The 20,680-nt window shown below is 36.8% G+C and overlaps 1 protein-coding gene across 1 annotated transcript; it reads right to left on the reverse strand.

Moving 5' to 3' along the window:
* Positions 1-4,586: 4,586 nt before the first annotated feature.
* Positions 4,587-20,658, reverse strand: rec8b (REC8 meiotic recombination protein b). The gene is made up of 18 exons (XM_079863255.1): positions 20,392-20,658; positions 19,972-20,040; positions 19,698-19,840; positions 16,055-16,130; positions 15,795-15,915; positions 15,510-15,567; positions 15,350-15,417; positions 14,966-15,047; positions 10,837-10,918; positions 10,037-10,193; positions 9,718-9,858; positions 8,636-8,708; positions 7,447-7,604; positions 6,184-6,232; positions 5,749-5,824; positions 5,447-5,563; positions 5,259-5,365; positions 4,587-5,179 (listed from the first exon to the last, which is right to left on the reverse strand). Exons 1-18 carry the CDS (start codon positions 20,445-20,447, stop codon positions 5,103-5,105), a joined length of 1,710 nt encoding a protein of 569 aa, XP_079719381.1. The 5' UTR covers positions 20,448-20,658; the 3' UTR covers positions 4,587-5,102.
* Positions 20,659-20,680: the final 22 nt, after the last annotated feature.

Genomic DNA, 20,680 nt, shown 5'->3' on the forward strand with positions numbered 1-20,680 from the left:
TTTTTCCGGAAAGACTCGGTACAGCCTATCTTTATGTTAAAAATTTAATAAAACAAAATACTTTTTGGAGATATGAAGGATGCAATATTACTCTATAGCAGGTGTCACCAACCCTGCTCCTGGAGGGCTACTGTCCTGCAGACTTTAGGTCCAACCCTGTTCCAACACACCTGCCTGTAATTATCAAGCAACCCTGAACAGCTTGATTAGCTGGTCCAGGTGTGTTTGATTGGGGTTGGAGCTGAAATCTGCAGGACTGTAGCCCTCCAGGAGCAGGGTTGGTGACACCTGCTCTATAGGTACTCAAGATTAACAGGAGATTGAGTGAAAATGAGCATTTCACCCCCCCTTTAATGATATTATCTAACTAATGGCGCTTTTCAACTGCATAGTACGGTTTGGCGCGGCATGGTTCGGCTCGCTTCGCTTTTCCACTGCGTGGTACGACTCGGCTCGGTTCACTTTAGCTTGGTTTGTTTTTCCACTTAAGTTAGTACCGCTTCAAAGTGGGTGGGATTATAGACTGATCGTTATAGTTGCAGCAACCAACGACAGGAACGAAAATCTTTTTTTAACGTTTTTTTCTTTTCTTTTTTTTCTTCAAGCAAGTCAAGCAAGTAGTTTAAAAACAGGTGCTACAGCGGTGACTGTTACTGTCTATTTAAATCTAGCGGGTTTGGTGTCTCATGTCGCAAATACAATGACGCTGGCAGTGACGATTCTGTCTGACCAATCAGTGATCTGCAGTGTTTTCACGTCACATTTTAGGATCAGTATAGGGTACGCTTGGAACCTCAACAGAGGTGGTACCATTTAAAGCGAGCCGTATTGTATCATGCAGTGGAAAAGCGCCAAAGCGTGCCGTACCGTGCCGCACCGTACCATGCAGTGGAAAAGCACCATAAGTAACTAACAAAAACTAGCTTGGTAACACACTGGTGTAATGGCCACCAGCTGGAGTGCCCTTGAGAGCCACCAGAGGGCACTATTGCACTACAGACTATTATCATTCCCTCATAAACTACATTTCCCATAACTCACTGCCCGGTCTCATCATCCCTGATTGCATCCACCTGTGTCTCATTACCTTGTCAGTCTCAGCCTATTTAAACCACGTACACTCATTCATTCCATGCGAAGTCTTGTTTAGTATTTATACTGCATTTCTGAGCATTCTCCCTGATTTCATTGTCTCTTGTTTCTTGGATTTTTGCCTGTTTCTTGGATTCCCTTTTTGCCTCTGACCCTTGTTTGTTTGCACTGCCTTCCTGTGCCTGACCCTTTGCCTGTGTTTGATTACGATTCTGGATTACTCAAATAAACTGCATTTGGATCCTCAATCTTTGTGTCTCAGAGCAGTTTGTGACAATTGGTGCTTCACTTTATTATATTTGAACAACTACATTTTTGGGGTTTCCCATTCAATGTTGTAGCCTACCCAATATTAATTTTAAAAACATCATTGATATTAATGATATCATCCAACAAAGTAACAAACTAACTAAAACTAGCTTGATAACACATTGGGGCTTCGTATATATTAATAACACGAGCGTTTATGCTGGGATGTGTAGGTTGTTGAAAGGCAACACTATATTATATAGATTATATTGTGAACAAACCAACAAACTAAATTTGTGGGGTTTCCCGTTAAATTTTGCACCAAATCTAACTAAAACTACTAACTACTTAACACATTGGGGGTTCTCTATATTAAAATGTGCACTAAATACTATAACCAACCAACAGACTAATTCACTTACTCACTTAGTAAAACAGTGAGGGTTTCTCTTGAAATTCTTCACCAAATATTAATGATTGGTTAGTTAGATAACTAAATTAGAGGGGATTACCTTTATTTAAACTCACAAAAACTAACCAACCTTTCTTAGTGGAGCCTTTGCTTTACGTCAATTTAGACTAAACACTAAAACTAACCAACCAAACTCACTGCATTATAATTTGCACCATTACAAATGAACTAAATTAAGTCACAGATACGTTAGGAAGCTTGTTTAATGGCACAGCAATGTGTAAAGATGTCAGTGTTTTCAGGTACAGGTACTTAATGCTGCTGGAGAATCATTAGGCTATCTAATGGAATTGAAAAAGTAATTAACATAACATAAGTGTTCCTATAACACAACTACATTCTAAGCATGCAGTGCAGTTTTGTATTCCTGTCTGACAGGTGATTACTAGAACTGAGCGATTTACTGTGTCCTTACAGCAAAGTGTCACATTTTAATGCCTTGAGAAAACATGTCACCTCATAACTCTGCATGTTCATGATCGTGTGGCACGCATCGCAGTAATGCAGGATCCTTCAGCTTGGCCTATGAACTTCTGTCCTTTTTTCCCCCAGTAATATGCCTATACAAGCTGATCAGGATAATCAACATTCCAGTATGCTGTGCTCACTAAGTGCTACAATAGTATATACTGCACTAAATTTAACTTCATTGTCTAGTCAATGAGAATTTTACACCTTTTTACGTACATTATGATTATGTTCTTACTTGTTATGTCATATTCTTAATGTCTATAGTCACTTCTTAATGTAAACATCTGATTGGAGTTCCCTTGAGCATGAGCGGGCCAGATATGAAATATTTCCCTTCAGCCCTTTTAAAATTCAGAGCATCTGTGCTATGGGGTGGGATAGCGGTTGCCTGAGGACAGTGTGAAGTCGTTGTTTACCGTTCATAGTTTTTCCGTGACTCTTCATCTGTATGCTAACTACTGCTTTACCATATATGTCTGTTCTGCATACGTCAATCTACGCATTTCATAATCAGCGCAATAGAAAGGTTGGCATGGGTTTTATTGTTATTTATTCTGTCTGTCGTTGTTTCTGGCTGGTGTTACATTTGTGAGAACTGCTTCATGACTCTAGTTTAACAGTGTGAGGTCAGGCAGGCATGAGATCATGAACTGTATGAGATCACTGTCAACAAAGGGATTTCTGCTGGGAGGGTTAATGGATACACTGGTCCTGCACTGCCCCCTGTGGACTAAGGGGTAATTGAATTTCACTTCCCTAACACTTTAAAGTCCCCGTGAACCGGAAGTTGCAAACGACTTTTCTCCAGTGTTATGACGTATTTCCAAGTGAAACGGAATATTGAACAGAGGGCAGGGTTTTACTCTAGCGCTCCTCCTCTCAATCTATCGCTCATAGCAGACTAACGGTTTGAGGGGAGTGGTTAAGAGTTTTCAAACCAAGCCGTCAAACCTACATCATCAGAAAAAGACGCCATTCCAGACCGGAAGTAACTTTTCAGATTTTGTTTAAAGATTACCATGGTAAAAAAAAATTTTTTTTATATATATATATTTACTTGCACGGATTAATTGTTCACCACAAGACTAGTAATATGCGCTAACAAAGTAAATAGGGTCAATTTTGATTTCATGGGGACTTTAAAGTCATCATCATGTAATGGAAATTCACCCTATTTTGTAAATGCGTGTTATTCAACCATATGTATTTTAAAAAGAAAAAATTTAACCAAGGTTTTAATCTTCCAAAGTTTTCGCATTTAAATCTTCCTCCATCCAGTCAACAACAGTTGGATAGAATCAAGTATGTTAAAATACGAAAGAAAAGATCTGTTGCTACTTCAAGGTGCTCTAAGCGATGTCACGCGTTTTTTTACAGCAAACATCTCCTAACTATCCGCTAGCTGCCTGTCCCCTGAACACACTGTAAAAAAAAACGCGGTCTCTGTAGACAGAGCCCAGGCTCCACAAACGCAAGAAAAACAAACTGGGCCAACCTGGACCAAGAAACATAACAAACTGTTCCAGCCAATAACCGACAAGAAGGATTTGGGGGTGTGGTTTGGGGGGTTAGTGCGCGGATGAGGAGGAGGGTCGTCTAGCTAGCCTCCATTTTGTTTGACAATACTTTAAACGTCAACAAGAAGTGACGTCACCCAACATCACTTAGGGCACCTTTCAGTATGATGATTTTCTTTGACCTTCGGTGTGGTGAAGTTGTTTAAATCACATGGGCCATGGGCTTTAAAACTAAGTACACTAAGTGCACACTAGGTAGGCCTGGACTACTTATTATTATATTGACTTATTATTATATTGACTTACTATATTATATTGCACCGAGCTGAGCTGGATGATGACATCACCGTTTTCTCCAGAGCTACTTTATTGCTGAATTGAACTCATTCCATAATTGATGAACTTTACACAGGTATTGAACCAAACTGAACCAACACTGAAGTGATTTCAACTTAATAATGAATATTGTCTGCTTTACAGCAGAATTTAATTCTGTTTGCATCATTGAATCATTATTTTCCCGTTATCCCTGTGGAGCTGTTTTGAGACAATCTGTATTGTATAAAGCGCTATATGTATATATCTATATAAATATATATCTATATCTATATATATATATATTATATATATATATATACTGTATATATAAAGGTGACCTGACTATATTAATAGGTCTGTAAGAACAATAATTTGTATGTGACAGATGAATCAATGTAGAGCATAATTTGACAGCTGACAACAAATGCTTATATTTTTTTAACAGCAAATATTCAAAAATAACTTTTGTCACTTTTTTAAATATAAATTTATTAGATTGAAATTAGCATTGAGACAAATTCTATAAAAATCATTCAACATATCTTCCATAACTTGAGAACAGCTAAAAACTTCAGAAGCCTACAAACCATTTCTTATGTGATTAAAAAGATTAAAAGTTATAACAAGTTCATATATACATACACACAAATGAAAACATTAAACTTCATAAAGTTAAAAACATCATAAAAATTCATAAAAAATATTACAATATAAACTTCATTTAAAAAGAACACTCTTTATCGCTCTAAGACCATGCAACTGCTATGCGAGATTATTTACATTAAAATAATAATTGCAGTAACCAATTATTCATAATCATCAAATATTATGTACAAGTTTTTCTGTACTGCTCAGTTATGAATATAAAAACTAGCCTCTGAACTGGCTTAATATATTTCAGCATAACATCATGCTCAGTTAAACCAATCTAACAGCTTCAACGTTCTTGAAAGCATGCATGTTTGCACATGGTGTGTGTGTGTTCAACGGTTCATGGTAATGGTGATGACTCCAAACGGTTCACTCTGACACACACTTAACTTCAGAGCACCGAGCACCTCTGTAGAACAAACAGATCACATGTCACATACATACTGAGAGACAGTATAAAGCAAACACCAACCTGTCTCATGTCTTACCCAGTATTTTGTAGAACAGATGAGCTGTAGTGCTGCGCTCGGCCTCTGGAGGCAGCAGTGAGTGGAAGGAGACCTTCTCAAAGCGCTTGATGTAGCCAATGATCAATCTGATGACAGAAAGAACAACTGAAAAAAATCTAATCATACACACACAAAGACATGTTCAGCTACTAAGTGCCTCTTCGAACCTGAGCAGGTCAGCGGTGGTGATGTCACTCATCCCGGGCTCCATCTCTCCCTGTGGCAGTTCAACATGTTCCTCTAATATCACCTCCATGGACACAGGAGCCTCTTCTATAGGAGACCTACACACATAATGTTTATTTCACAGGATTTCATGCACCAACAGTTCTTTTTACAATGTGTGCATGTGCCATAAGACCGCATGACGTACAAGTGCAGTCCTGAATATGATGCATGTTCTGACATTTAGTGTTTATTAACTGTGTCTATTTTGATGCATTTTGTTTTTCCTTTAGCAATTTCTCACCATCTGTTGGTGGGAGTGATGTGGTCACTCTGAGACTTGTCTCCTTTAGACACATCCAGCAGCACGTCAGAACCAGCTGGACAAAAACACACACACATTCTGGATTTTAATGTATGTCCATAGACAAGGATTTTTATACTGTATAAACTGTATATTCTCTCCACCAACCCTAAACACAACCCCCACAGAAAACTCTGCATTTTACATTTTCAATAAACAAACAAACATAATTTAGTCTGATTTATAAGCTGTTTTCTTCATGGGGACCAAAAAAAAAAAAAAACAAGAAAAAAAAAAAAACATATTTTACTTTCCTTGTGGGGATATTTGGCACCTGACTGTAGTTTGATTGACATTTTGAGCAGAGGCTAAAAGTGCTTGGACACTGTCACTGTCATCACACTGAAATCGCATTGATTTTATTATGTTTGTCACCTGAGAGTTCAGACAGAAGCAGACCCGCCTCACCAGACTCCCTGACCACCTAGACATTCACAAAACACAGAAAGGAAAGCGAGTTAGAGACAATCTTGTGAAAAAGTACACTTAAGCATACTTTTAAATACAGCATTTATTACGGAAATAATGCACTTTAAAAAGGTATTCTTAAGTGCAGACTGAGTGTAATGTTTTCGGACACTTAAATTAAATGCAGTTAGCTGAACCTCAGATTTTGTTACCCACACAAGTAGGACTTATGTAATGTTATCTTACGTAATTTTATAAATATTTCTACTTTGAAGTGCACTGCCGAATGTACTGAGAAGCATTTTTACATACATTTGTAATTACACATTTGTTATGATGATGTTGCAATTCAGTACATTTCAAATATATTAACTTTAAATGTAATATTGAATAACACAAGTTAATATTATAACAAATCAAGTACTTTACATGTGCTTTCAGTGAACTTCTTCAAAGCGCGACAAAAGATTATTAAAACAATGTTTTAAAATGTATTTTAAAGTGAAACTTTTAATTAGACAATATTACAAAGTGCTCTTTTTAAAAGTGTACTTCAGTGTGTTAACAGTCATGAAAGTGTTCCGTCTTTTAGTACACTTAAGTTGCATTTTATTTTTATTAATATAATATCTGAACAGTTTTAAAAATATATACTTTTAAGAGTTGAAAAGCACATTCAATAAAATTAAGTGCACTCCTTTTTTTGAAGTGGCTAGCATAAACTCAATGGACCCTATTTACTTTGTTAGTGCACATGACTTGTGGTAAACAATTCATCTGTGCAAGTTAATCCACAATTTTTTTCCGTCTTCGTCATCTTTAATCAAAATCTGAAAATATAGTTCCCATCAGGAATGGCCTTCCGTCTCTGATGACGTCAGTTTGACGGCTTGGGTAGAGTTTTGACAGCAAGTTGAATGAAACACCTCTAGATCCAATCATATCCCAGCAGAAAACAAGCCATGTCCTCTATTTTCTCATTCAACTTCCGGTTAACGTAGTGTTTAAAAGGATAGTTCACCCAAAAATGAAGGTTCTGTCATCTTTTATCATTCTGTCATACATTTTAATTTATCACATGAGTAGAAGATAATGAGATTCTCCTTTTTGTTTGAACTAAACATCAGTAGTGAACATGCTTATAAAATGTGTGTGCCTGAACTCTGAAAGATTAATAAATCAAGTCTCTGACTCTGACAAGACCAGATAAGCAACCTATGACTTCTTCACCTCTCTGCTAGACTCCCGACTCCTCTCCGTTCCTCTTACTCTCTCCATGTCCAACTGCTCACCCTCCTCCTGCGCCCGCCGTTTCCTGGAGGGACGGGGGAGGGTGGAAGAAACGCTGGAGGATTTCCATAGCTTCTGGAGATCAGGGTGGATGAGCACTGCAATGAAAGGGCAATCGTTATAAGAGTGGAGTGTATTAGTGTCCACATCAATACACAATATGGACCCTGGATCAGAACACCAGTCACAAGTCGCACGGGTATATTTGTGGCAATAGCCAACAATACATCGAATGGGTCAATATTATAGATTTTTCTTTTATGCCAAAAATTATTAGGGTATTAAGTAAAGATCATGTTCCATGAAGATATTTTGTAAATTTCCTACCGTAAATATATAAAACATTTATTTTTGTGAGTGAATGCAGCACAATCGCGCACATAAATGGACAACTTTTAAGGTGATTTTCTCAATGTTTCGATTTTTTTGCACCCTCAGATTCCAGATTTTCAAATAGTTGTATCAAATTGCATAGTTGTATCAAATATGGTCATATCCTAACAAACCATACATCAATGGAAATCTTATTTATTCAGCTTTCAGGTGATGTATAAATCAAAATTTTCAAAAAATGGACCCAAGCGACTGGTTTTGTGGTGGTTTATGCTAAGCATGCGCTGCGGTTATGTCGCATGCCGCTTTAAATGCTCCAGCTTTTTAAAACAGAATGGATTCTGATTGGCTGTCATTGTTTTTATCGCTCATCAGCTGAAAAAAATCCTGAACGTGATTCCAACGATGTCGTTTCTTTGTGCCGTTATCAGTATAGTTGTGGTGTGGAATAGATAGTTAGATATAGTTACTTATAGAACTATATTTTTATCGTTACAGTTATCGTCCTTGATGTGATCGGGCCTTAAGGTGCTTCCTGACTCCTGATAAAACTGCTGAGCCTTTTGATGGTCCAATGGTTTCATTATTAAGATCTATTAAACTGTCCAGTGTGTGATAAAGGAGCTGATGCAGTAGTTTCTCTGTTTAGTTGAGAAGTATTTGTGCTGTTTAAGTGTTGGAATTTTTAAAAAAGTGTTTTCTAGAGCTGTTGATGACTTTATGCATGATGATATTAAAGCAAGTTTATATATGAGCAAGCATATAATTTATGAGAGGTGCTGGTGTTATAACGTACTGTTACACGGTGTGCTGAGCAGAACTGAGGCTGATGCCTTCCGAGAGGCAGAAATACTTAGGAGTGCATCAGACTATGGAAAAAAGAGAAAGAAAAATGGAGACAGATGGACAGAAAGAGAATCACATTAGCAAATCATTTATGATTAACAGGGTTGGGGGAAAAATAGATTCACCACCTAAGTAGATGCACTGCAAACATAGATGCAATTTTTTTCAAAAGATGTATAATTTTTTTTAAATATTAAATATGATTAAAATATTACATTTACTACCTTTAAAAGTCTGGGGTCAGTAAGATTAAAAAAAATGAATAGTTTTATTCAGCAAGGATGCATTAGACCAATATTAAGCTGCACAACTGTTTTCAACATTGATCATATCAGCATATTAAAATGATTTCTGAAGGATTATGTGACAAAAGACTGGAGTAATGATGCTGAAAATTCAGCTATGTCATCAAAGGAATAAATTACATTTTGAAATATATTAAAATAGAAAACAGTTATTTCACAATATTACTGTTTTCACAGTTTTTTGTTCAAATAAATGCAGCATTGGTGAGCATAAGAGACTTTCTGAAATGATTTAAAAAAAATTAAAATTCAAAAATTTCAAACTTTTGAAATATTTTAAACTGTGTTTAATTTAATGTATTTAAATTATTTTGGAATTTACTAAATTAGGGTTAGGAAAACATAAATATTTATGTTATTTTATATTATTATTGAACTGATTCTATATTTCTTTAAAGTTCAATAGAGTCAAACCACAGGCATCAAAATAGACATAAAATATCCTTTATACTGTTTTAAGACAATTTTATAAAAAAAACATTACCAAAGGTTGCCAAAATATAATTTCTATTTGCAGTAAGAACATGTTTTAGTATGGCTTTTATAAGGAAGCCAGAGAGCCACTTTAAAGATTTGCACTCATAAGCTGTTACAGAATTGAGATGCATCAAGAATCGTTCCTGTAATTACACCACGGCTTCCTCAAACTCCATCAAATTAAATCCTGACTTGCCTAAAGATTTCTAGCACTACTGATTAGATTAGTTATCTTTCACAAAGCTCCCACCAGAGATTGGGTTTCAATCAGAGGGTTGTTGATTTGTTGTCGCATTGCATCCTGGGTAATCTGTGTGTTTTGGTCGGCGAAGATCAGTTGCCGGTTGCGACCTCGCCTCTTTGGATGCACAGATTGCTCAACTAAGAGTTTCTGAAAAAGAGGGACAAAACCCGAGGAAAAATGAAAGAGTGAGAGGTTTTTAAACACACTGTAGTGGACTATGTAACTGTCTTTGCTACAAAGTCGTTCACGCTTCAGAACACATATGGATTATGTAACACCAGAGCATAATGGGCAAGGTAATGTGGACATGGCTTCACACACAAACCTCACTGGAGCGCTCCATCTCGACGTCTTTCTCACTGGCCTCAGTGGTTGGTGGCATGGTGATGGGGGGAGGGGTCATCTCCAGAGCGACCCGATCTAAGGTGACCTCCGTAAGACGCCCATTCCTCTCATCCACGATGCACTCACTGTTCTTCAGTCTGCAAACATACATTCAGTCATGGTTCAACACAAGGAGATCGCCATTCAATTCTAGTGGCCAATTCAGGCAAACATTATGGGCTCCATTAAACTGTGCAGTCAAGGGATTCTTTATTTTTTTCATCTAGGTCAAGGACATTTGGCCCAACAACTATCATTGTCTGTCTAAACTGATGTTTATATAGAAAAAACCCAACAGCTTTGTTCAGACAGGCAGCAAAGAACAGATTTTTGGTGAAAGAAAAACATGAAATACATGTAAATATATTTTTGATGAAGCACAAGGAAAACCACATTCACATGTAGTTTCAAATCGATGATTTTAATAAGTGAATAAGTGCATGGTTTCAGACACAACTTGTGCATTCATCTGTAAACTACAGTAATGCCTCCGAGCTTATGTTGTCATTTCCACAATGACACTCGGAGTTGTTGTAGAAACTCTTGCCATTGTGCTGAAGCTTAAAAATATTGACTACATTGTCTGAACAAACAGGTCTTGCTTAATTTCAGTGCAGACAGTCAGTCCTAAAGACAAAAAAGTCAGAATTGGGTGCAGTGTGACGAACCAAATTTGAATCAACAGCAGTATTTCCTTCATCCATTTCATCATGTCCTTCATCACATCTTTATGCTACTCACTGTTCTATAGAGACCATAGCAGGATCCATATATCCTGATTTCTCCCCTTCTGTCACCCTCTCTCTCTCCTTATCTTCCTCATCTGAAGGAGCATACAGAAAAACATGTGACTTTTAGACTCATATTTTTATAAAAACGTGTTTGTAGCTGGCAATTACAGTCAACTAAGTAATCGGGTTACGAATGGGCCCATACCGTATCTTTGTTGCATTTTCTGTGCTGAGTTTTAGAGTAAATCTGCAGAACCAATATATTTCTAATACACTACCATTCAAATTTTATTCAGCAAGGATGCATTAAATTGATCAAAAGTAGATCTCCACAAAAATATTAAGCAGCACAACTTGAGTAATGGCAGCTGATTCAGCTTTGCATCACAGGAATATATTACATTTTAAAATATATTCTCGTGCTCACAAGAAAATTATTGCGATAGTTTCTCGTGCGCACGCGCAAGTTTCTTGTGAGCACAGAAAGTCTGTATTTTTTTTTTTTTTTTGCAAAGGTCCCTTTAGGGGCTCCGTAGAAAACAGTTATTTTAAAATGTAATAATATTTCGCAATGTTATTGGTTTACTGTGTTTTATTTCTTTCAAAAGCAAAATCTTACAGACCCCAAACTTTTGAATGATAGTTCATATGCTAAATATATGTTGTAACTTGCTTTAATAAATATGTATTTTAAATTCAAAATATATTTCATTTAAACTTCCAAACGCCTTAATATATTAAAATGTGTAATATTTGATAAACAAATGTACAGGGGTTGTTCAAATGTGTTAGTTCGTTAGTACCACAGTTAGTTCGTTCAAAGCGTTCTGCAGACTTCAGTGGGCAGTAATGATGCGCGGATCGAGATGGATGCTGCGTATGATCCGAGGGTCAAGCGGGCCAAGTAATAAAAAATAACATTCTGATTAAATGCGGGTGGGTCGCGGGTGGATGAGAGATAAATCATTAATGTTGATTTTTAATAAAGACATGGAACTCTCTTTTTACGGTAAAATCGGGGGGAATGCTGATAAAATAGCTAGCGGTGTTCACTATGGGAAATGCAAGTAATGTTAGTGAGGAGGACATTGTTTCTAATTTATTATCCACTCTGTTTTTAAGATTAACTTTTAAAGAAAAGCTGTAATTAATTGGCAAAGGAAGACCGACACCAGAGCTTAATTTGGTGCAGAAAGCCAAAGCTTTTGAAAACATTTCAAACCCAGCAATTATAAGGTCCACTCTGTTTCTCACACCAGCCTACCTAGCCTACCATTTTTGCAATATGTTGTATTTAATGATTGCTTGAAACGGTAAGGCCATCCTTAAAAATATTTTGGTTTGCCGTAACAGCCAAAAAAAAAAAAAAAAAAAAAAAGGTTGGTAGGTCGGTCTGTATTTTTTTTCCCGAGATTCAATGTAAAAAAAAAAAAAAAAAGTACAATTTTGGTCATGGTGATTACGTCGGTATGAATTTAAACAAATTCGCATATCGGGACTTCACTGACAGTTTTCCAGAACTTCGTGCCAAGTTATATATATATATATATTAAATAACAATTAGAAAACCTGTATAAACTGAACACCGAAGAATAATATTATAGCGGTGGTGACGTGTTCATGTAACATGTAAGGTGCGCTGCCAATAACGCGCCTAAAAGCTGTCAGAACTGGGAAAAGTAGCCTAATGATTATTAGTATGTCAAATATATCAAGGAGACATTTCAATTGTTTATTAATAAACAAGTGTTTTCTGTGTCAAAGATTAAGTTGACGATGCTGATTTGCGATCTTCGCAGTAGTGAACGTGCCAGAGATACTGACAGAGAACAGAGAACTGTTTTTGAATTGTTTTGTTTAAAAGTACACATTTCATGCTTTCTATGTATATATATATGTCTCAAGTCTGTGAGACAAGTAGCTTATAGCCTGCTGTGTTTCGGACCAGCTCCAGTTCACGCGCCGGCGACTCCGTGTCCTGATTATTTTGCCTGCTATAGCCTATTTAGCTTCTTATTTATTAAATTCAAGAAATTGGTTAATGAAACATCGATTAAAATTAAGATACAATTAATACAAAACGAAATTCACTTTAAAGACAGGCTTTCTAAAAAAACTAACTTAGTGAAGTGGTCAAAATCATGTCTGCCCACTCCATTTGTCTCCCGATATTTTTGGGATCATCTTATCTTATTCATGCTTTTCACTGTTCATATAATCAACATGAAATTTAAAAAAATATATATTATTTTATTTAAACATATACGAAACTAAATCGTTTTTTAATTACTGGGCTACAACACATAGGCCTATTAGCCTACAGAGAAATTTAATGTCGGTGCGTCTTGCCGGTGAGCATGTGAGGGGAGAGATACAATTTTCGATCAATCACATTTTTTGGGACCCGTCGGGCTCGGGTCGGGTAGCAGACCTCTAGTGCACATGCACTAACCCCCCAACCCCCACCCCCAAAACATTCTTGTCGGTTATTGGCTGGAACACTGTTTGTTATGTTTCGTGGTCCAGGCTGGGCCAGTTTGTTTTTGTTGCCGTTTGTGCACGCTTGTGGAACACTGCACGCTTAATAAACAAACTACAGCTGGTTCAAAACGCAGCAGCTCGAGTTCTTACCAGAACCAGGAAGTATGACCATATTAGCCCAGTTCTGTCAAAACTGCATTGGCTCCCTATTAAACATCGCATCAATTTTAAAATATTGCTGATTACTTACAAAGCACTGAATGGTTTAGCTCCGCAGTACTTGAGCGAGCTCTTAACGCATTATAGTCCGTCACGTCTATTACGATCTCAAAATTCCGGCCAGTTGATAATACCTAGAATATCAAAATCGACTGCTGGTGGTAGATCCTTTTCCTATTTAGCACCAAAACTCTGGAACAGTCTTCCTACCATTGTCCGGGAAGCAGACACACTCTGTCAGTTCAAAGCCAGATTAAAGACACATCTCCTTGACCTAGCTTTCACATAATACATTATAGACTTCTATAATTTAATGTTAGGCTGCATATAGTAGGTCAGCCGGAACCGGGAACACTTCCCAAAAATCCAGATGTACTCGTTACATCATGAGAAGAATGGCATCTACGCTAATTTTAGTGTCTGTGTTTATCCCGAGGTTTTCCTGCAGCCTGCCGGATCCAGGCCGTATCCAGATCTGACGAAGGACCTTCGCCTGGACCGATGACAACGCAGTGCTGAAGTGCCAACTAGTCTCTCCCTATGGAGGATCCCTTTCCCACTCTACAGATAAGGCGTTGTCGGGAAAATTCGTCTCGCGGTCCTACCCCAAAGCAACAAATAAAATAAAATTCCTTATCAAAATTTATAAGGAAAGACAAGTATTTTGTTTAGGCTTGGCTTGTAGGGAATTCCAAACCTGCGTATATTCAAACGCACATAACTATAGAACCCATTCTAAATGCGCATGTGAACGCCATCAGCGTTTCTCACAGGTTCGCGTTTAAAGTCTGTGTAGAGGGAATGGTGTCGTCTTAGCGACCCCTAATTTAATAACAAATGATCATTGCGACGGAAGCAAATCAATTAAAACTAACTTTAGATGGAAATAACTTAACTCTGCTGTAAAGCCGAAACAATCTCTGTTACCTTAAATTATACGCTTATCTCTGTAAAGCTGCTTTGAGACAATTTACATTGTTAAAAGCGCTATATAAATGAAGATGACTTGACTTGACTTGTGGAGCCTGGGGTGTCTACAGAGACCGTGTTTTTTTACAGTGTGTTCAGGGGACAGGCAGCTAGCGGATAGTGAGGAGATGTTTGCTGTATGTGACAAAAAATGTTTCAGCCTAAAAAACGTGTGACATCACTTAGAGCACCTTTAATACTGAGAATTTGAGTACTTGTAATGTGACGATAAAGTGCGGATCGGGTGCGAATATCTAAATCAGAGAAAATCATAGTTTGGGTGGGTTGCGGCCGGGTGGGTTATTTATTTTAAAAAAATGGATTCGGGTGAAGTTAGAGCTGATCCACGCATTTCTAGTGGGCAAAGATTCTCTGTGGGACTGTGAATGGCTAATAATGACTAATGTTAATTGAGATTAGTATTTATATGTGTCAATCATTCAGTGCATCCATGTATCTATCAATCTCACCACCAAGATGGAAAAGATCTTGCTGTTCCATGAGCATGTCAATCTCATGAGCCGTGGCTTCAGGTAACTCTGCCCCACCAAACTGGAAAATGATCAGAAACATGAGATTGGGAAACAGCATATGAAGTGTGTGGTACAATAAATGAAGATAAAAAGGAATGAATAATATCATCTGGTGTTATTCGTGACTAAGCCTCATGTGGGTAGATGATCTCATCTAAAACTTCACAAAGAGCCGTATGAATTTTGTGGGGGCAAATGGTACAGAAGTGCCGTCATGCATTTGGTTTGAGCAAAGGCTGCGGACACAGACTCAAATATAGATCTCTGTGTGTATTTTATTGCCAGTATGGAGGAGTGAGATGCATGTAGAGTGAAAATCACCTCCGTGCCGAGCACAGGAACCAGCTCTGCATCTTTGATGGTGATTGATTCAGGAGAAGCATTGAGGTCTTGAAGGGGAAAGAGAAGGAAAGATTAGGTGAAAACCATAAAGATAAACTCTTTGACCCACATCAGTTCTTGCGATATTTCAAAATCTCACCTTTAGGTAATGTAATTTCCTTTCTGACCACCAGAGAAGGTGAGGCCTCCATAAATTCCTGTGACAATAAACAATAAATTATTGGCTGAACTGCCTAGAAAAGGTCGAGATTAGACTAATGTGATGTGTTTGCGTTAAATTCACTTTAATGAACTCTTCAGTTTGGAAGTGAGGTTTTTTGAATATTGCCAGTGGATCCAATTCTCTACGATATTCTGGTCTCTACTAGATACAGCTCCAAGAAATAATTCATGCAAACCGTATGTATATGCTTCAGTTTATCACCTGAGATGACAAGGAAGATCTAGGCAGATCACAATCAATCCCCATCACTCCAAAAAACGGTTCCAGTGCCCATTCAGCCTCCTCTAGCTGGAACAGGGAGTCAGGGACATTCAGCACCAACCTAGAGGGAAACACAATCCCAGAACAGCAACAGTAGTGATATAAACAGCTGTCACGGGTGTATCAAGAATAATATGACGTCTATGTCAGAATGAATTACATTAGTGAGACAACATGACAGTGATAACCCTGAATCTGACCTGTCAGTGTCCGGCATGTCAATGTTCAAGTGTCTCTTTGAGCGAAGCAAGCGCTCGATGGTCTGCTGGACCTCCTCTGTGGGGAAATCAAACAGAAAACCATTCACTCCATTTCAATATAATAAAAAAACATTGCCGGACAATGTAATGGAATACTATGCCTGCATTCATTTGTTACAAAAGGAAAATGCATTCACTATATTCTTTAAAACATTTAATGTTTTAATTTAAATGTCTATTTATAATGTGTCAAGGTTTCTTGCACCAAAATTTTTTTATTTAGTTTATTTAGTTTTTTTATTTAGATCCTTGAATAAAAGAAAAAATATGAAAATAAAAAAAATTACTATAAATGACCAACAAATACAAATAAATTCAAAATAAACCTAGCTGATTTTGCTACTGTACCTTTAAGACTTTTATACTGTATCTAGGTGTCCTCTGTAATGATTAGGTAAACTATGTGTACTGGCATATTTATTATTTATCAAGGTGGTATACTAAACAGAATATTAAACAGGCGATGATTTGTAAATGCACTTGTTTTGATATCATAACCCTGATGATTTCTTGTCTGTTTTTGCAGCTTATATTTTTTATAAATGATTTGGGTTTGACTGATAAGGGAGCTGAAGTTTGTCTAGATAGTGGGAAATATAATCTTCCATACATCACTTTAAGGTCATTTGATATTCAAATGAATTCTGTTTGATTTTCTCCTGCTCATAAATTCAATACCTCCATAGATTAAGCTGTTTGTTCAGGTTGTCCACTTTGAGACACTTCCATATTTAAGCGAGTGCATCTGTTTGCACATCTTTACGTACGCACGTCTGCTATTCTCTGAAATCTCTGTGTCATTTTGATGAATGACTTCAATCTCAGCTTATTTGAATTGTTCCCTTGCTTATCGGTTCCATTCAAATCTCTAAACGCACTCAGTACATGACAGTGTTTTATAGTTATACTACAGACAGAAGATCTCACGACAGCATTCATCTGTTCCTGAGGGCAAACAGTGTTGGCAGCTGTTTTAAATTTTAATAACTGAAGCAGCCAAATCTCTATTCTGCTGATTCAGCTGATCAATACAAGATAATGTTGTGTGCTATTTGACCATATGGGCTTCCCTCAGGTGAAGACAGATCTCAGACTCATTTGGACCAGCTGAGAGCACAAGTGTCACATCAAGTACTTGCATGTATGTTTTGTTGGTCCTGTATTGCACATCCTTTGTGGAAAAAGAAGTGTGCTTTATTGTATTGAATGTGCACCTATAGCGTACTTCAAATCTTGAAAGTATCATTTTTAAAAATGACACAAAAATAAATATGAAATAAAAGGCCACTTAAGTGTACTTAAAGAGAGTACACTTTCATGACTATGTTTCTGAAGTACACTTTTAAAAAGTGCACTTTTACATGTCAAATTAATAGTTTTAATCATTGTTTTAACATTTTTAAAAAATACACTTATTTTGATGTGTTGACTGACATACAGTACTAGGCACATTATTATAATTTAAACTGAAGTTTAAATTGGTTCTGGCAATTTACCAGTAAGGGAAGTTGTAACATTCCCAGTAAATTACCGGTATATGCGCTGTGAACGCGGAATGAAGATTACCGTTATTTTGCACGTACGAGGTCAGAACGCTCTGACGTAAGAAGTGATTTGGGCCAATCAGAAGCCGTTGAAAGAGCAACGGCTCTGGGTCATTCATAAAATTATGACGCAGATGTTTACTCAGCACTGTTTACAAATGTCTTCAAATTGAAGTGATACCGAAACTAAAGCACTTCTCCTTGTCCGGGCGGATGAAGAGAACTTTAGAGGTCACTTCCGGTTAATGACATCATCACAGAGTTTACCGGTATTTTGGAACTGATGTGTGAATGGTCTGTCACCGGTAAAAAGCCAGAATGCCGTTGCTTGTGTGAACAGCACATTTTTTAATTTACCGGTAAAGTCGTTCTGGCAATTTTACGGTAATTTACCAGGATTGCTGTGTGAAATTGACTAAAGACAATATAAGTAATTATGAATTTACATACAAATTTACTTAGGTCTTACTTGGGTGGGTCAAAAAAAGAATTCAGCTAAACTGCATCTATAAAAAATTCAGACCGTACCTTTTTATTTAATTGCAAATAACATGCAATTAAATGTGATGAACTGATTACATTCAGCAGCTCTTTTGGACTACAATGCGATTTTCCCATATCTTACGAAGTCACAATGTTACTCATTTAAATAATCCCCGCCCACGGAATTCGGAAGACAGTTGGCGAGGCCTGGCCGAGCTGCATTAGAGAAAGACAGTGTTTTCTGCCAATCACAACACACTGGGCCAGCTAGCCAATCACAGCACATTTTGTATTTTGGAAGGAGGGGCTTTATCGAAATCTGCGTGTTCGAGCCAAATTGGGGAAGGAGGTGCTGTAATAATGTAAAGTATGAGGAAAAATAATGCGTGAAGCATGAAAACTTATTTTAGTACACCGCAAAAAGAAAATTTAGACTTCATACAATTGCATAATAGGACCCCTTTAACAACCGCTTTTGATGATGCACTTGGAAATTTGTCTGATCCTTGACACGTTTGCCGATAGCAACGCAAAGTTGATTCTGCGCTAATTTGATCTAATATTTAATGTTTTTTAAAATGTAGATTTATGTAGCAAATGAGAATCCATAAAATGATTGGCTGTATTTTGAGATAAATGTCTTGTTAATGTTTTTCAGTTTTGTTCAAGGTAATTAAAGCAACAGATTTTCAATAACGAAAGAATATGTAAAAGTATGGTATTTGGGGTAAAAGGCTGTTGGGGCGAAAGGCACAATAACTAACATGATAATAAATATCTGTCTGACTTTTCCATTGTTGACATGACATGGTTAGATTCAGATGGTAAATATCATATATTAAGTTGGGTGTCCAGCTTAGAGATAATCATCATATTTATGATGAAACCATCATATTTAAAAAATAAGATATTAATCATATCATATAATAAAATATCAGATTTATTGTTACTACTGTAAATCTATATTGAATTATTATGGGATCTCATTCAATGCTTTCAGAATCTTTTTTTTTATAATATTGTTTCTGTATTTTTAAAATGAACATATTTTAATGAATTATTAATTAACTAATTTAATGAATATTTATTGAACAAAAATAAATACTTTCATTGATCAAAATAAACAGAAAATAGTCCAAACTTTGCTTAAGTGATTGTTTTGAACAATTATTAACTTAGACAATATTAAAAACATATTACTATTGCTAAACTATTTGTGTAAATACTTTGTGCCTTTTAACCCGTGTGTGGGTTAAAAGACCCACCTTGCCACCTTATTCATTCATAAGACTTTTAAACAAACAAACCACATTTATGATTTCATTTTTCTTATGGTGTGCCACTGTACCTATAGCCCCGTTGTACCCTACCTTTTAAAAGTATACTAATGTGTACTTCTTTTTCTCAAGGGATAGTATACTGTTGGTGTGTGTTGCTTTGATCAGTTTTGGTAGAACTGCAGTCTTTTAATGGTGTTTTGTAGAATAAATGTTAAGCAAAACAGTACAATCTACACTAGTAGTCAATGTTTCTACAGTAGATGAGGACTATCTCACCCAGCAGAAGAGCACACTGGCGATGGTAGACGATGACTACACCATACTGAAGCTGAGAGGACAGGTAAAGAGAGAAACGGGGCCGGGGAAGACTAGGATGGCTTGGAGGAACCTGGACCATCACGTAATCCACAATGTCCTCACTATAATATAGACACAAACACAACGTACTGATTAAAAATATGACAAAATAACCTGAAAGAAAGAGCATGATATATTTTCACCCCACATTGATATGGTGATATTTTGAAGAAGAAACAAAGATTTCTCTAACCAAGTGCGCATGACATTGACCTTGAGGTACTCTCTTCTGGAAATCCTGATGCCTTTAGTGGCTGCCAGCCTGAAAACAAAACAAACAAAACTTTATTCAATGTTTAGACATAGACCACTGTTCTTAATTTCAACAAACAAAACTTCACTCAATGTTTTGACATATTCCTCTGTTCATAAACGTCCTGTTGACTCAAATTATAGTGTCTCTGTAGGTTCAACTGTACATATTTTACAGAGTTAAGTTTGAGTAAGTTAACTTACATATTTTGTGAGGTTAGCGAGTTTCTAAAAAGTTTTTAAACGCTAACGTTACCTCAGCGTAAGTTACCTTTTGAAACTAACAGCCAATAAATGAATGTTGGTATTGTTATTATTATTTATTAAATTCGTAATCGTGTTTATAATGAAGTATACATACCAGATAGTAGAGAAGCAGCCAGTGTGACGCTGAAGCACGTTTGGATAATAAAACATTTTACCTCAGAGTTCGGTTCAGTTCACAAATCTGAACACAATCGATATCTAATTTAAAATCTAATCTGATAACCTTTGGTCACACTTTACTTCAGCCAAAACACACGGAGATAATGTGAATTTCCTCAGATACGCGCTAAATCAATACAGAGATCTTTTTTTCTTCAGTTAGTTCTGTGAGGATGATTGACAGATGCGAAGGCTGCGTCTCAAAGCAAAGTGAGCTGCCTACG

This window comes from Squalius cephalus (assembly GCF_949319135.1).
Source record: "Squalius cephalus genome assembly, chromosome: 25".
Lineage (NCBI taxonomy): Eukaryota > Metazoa > Chordata > Actinopteri > Cypriniformes > Leuciscidae > Squalius > Squalius cephalus.

Coding starts and splice junctions, on each gene's coding strand:
- rec8b (XM_079863255.1), bottom strand. CDS start 20,447: ATGTTTTATTATCCAAACGTGCTTCAGCGTCACACTGGCTGCTTCTCT. Junction 15,568..15,794: donor GATCTTCCTTGTCATCTCAG/GTGATAAACTGA, acceptor TTATTGTCACAG/GAATTTATGGAGGCCTCACC. Junction 5,825..6,183: donor GCTTCTGTCTGAACTCTCAG/GTGACAAACATA, acceptor GTTTTTGTCCAG/CTGGTTCTGACGTGCTGCTG.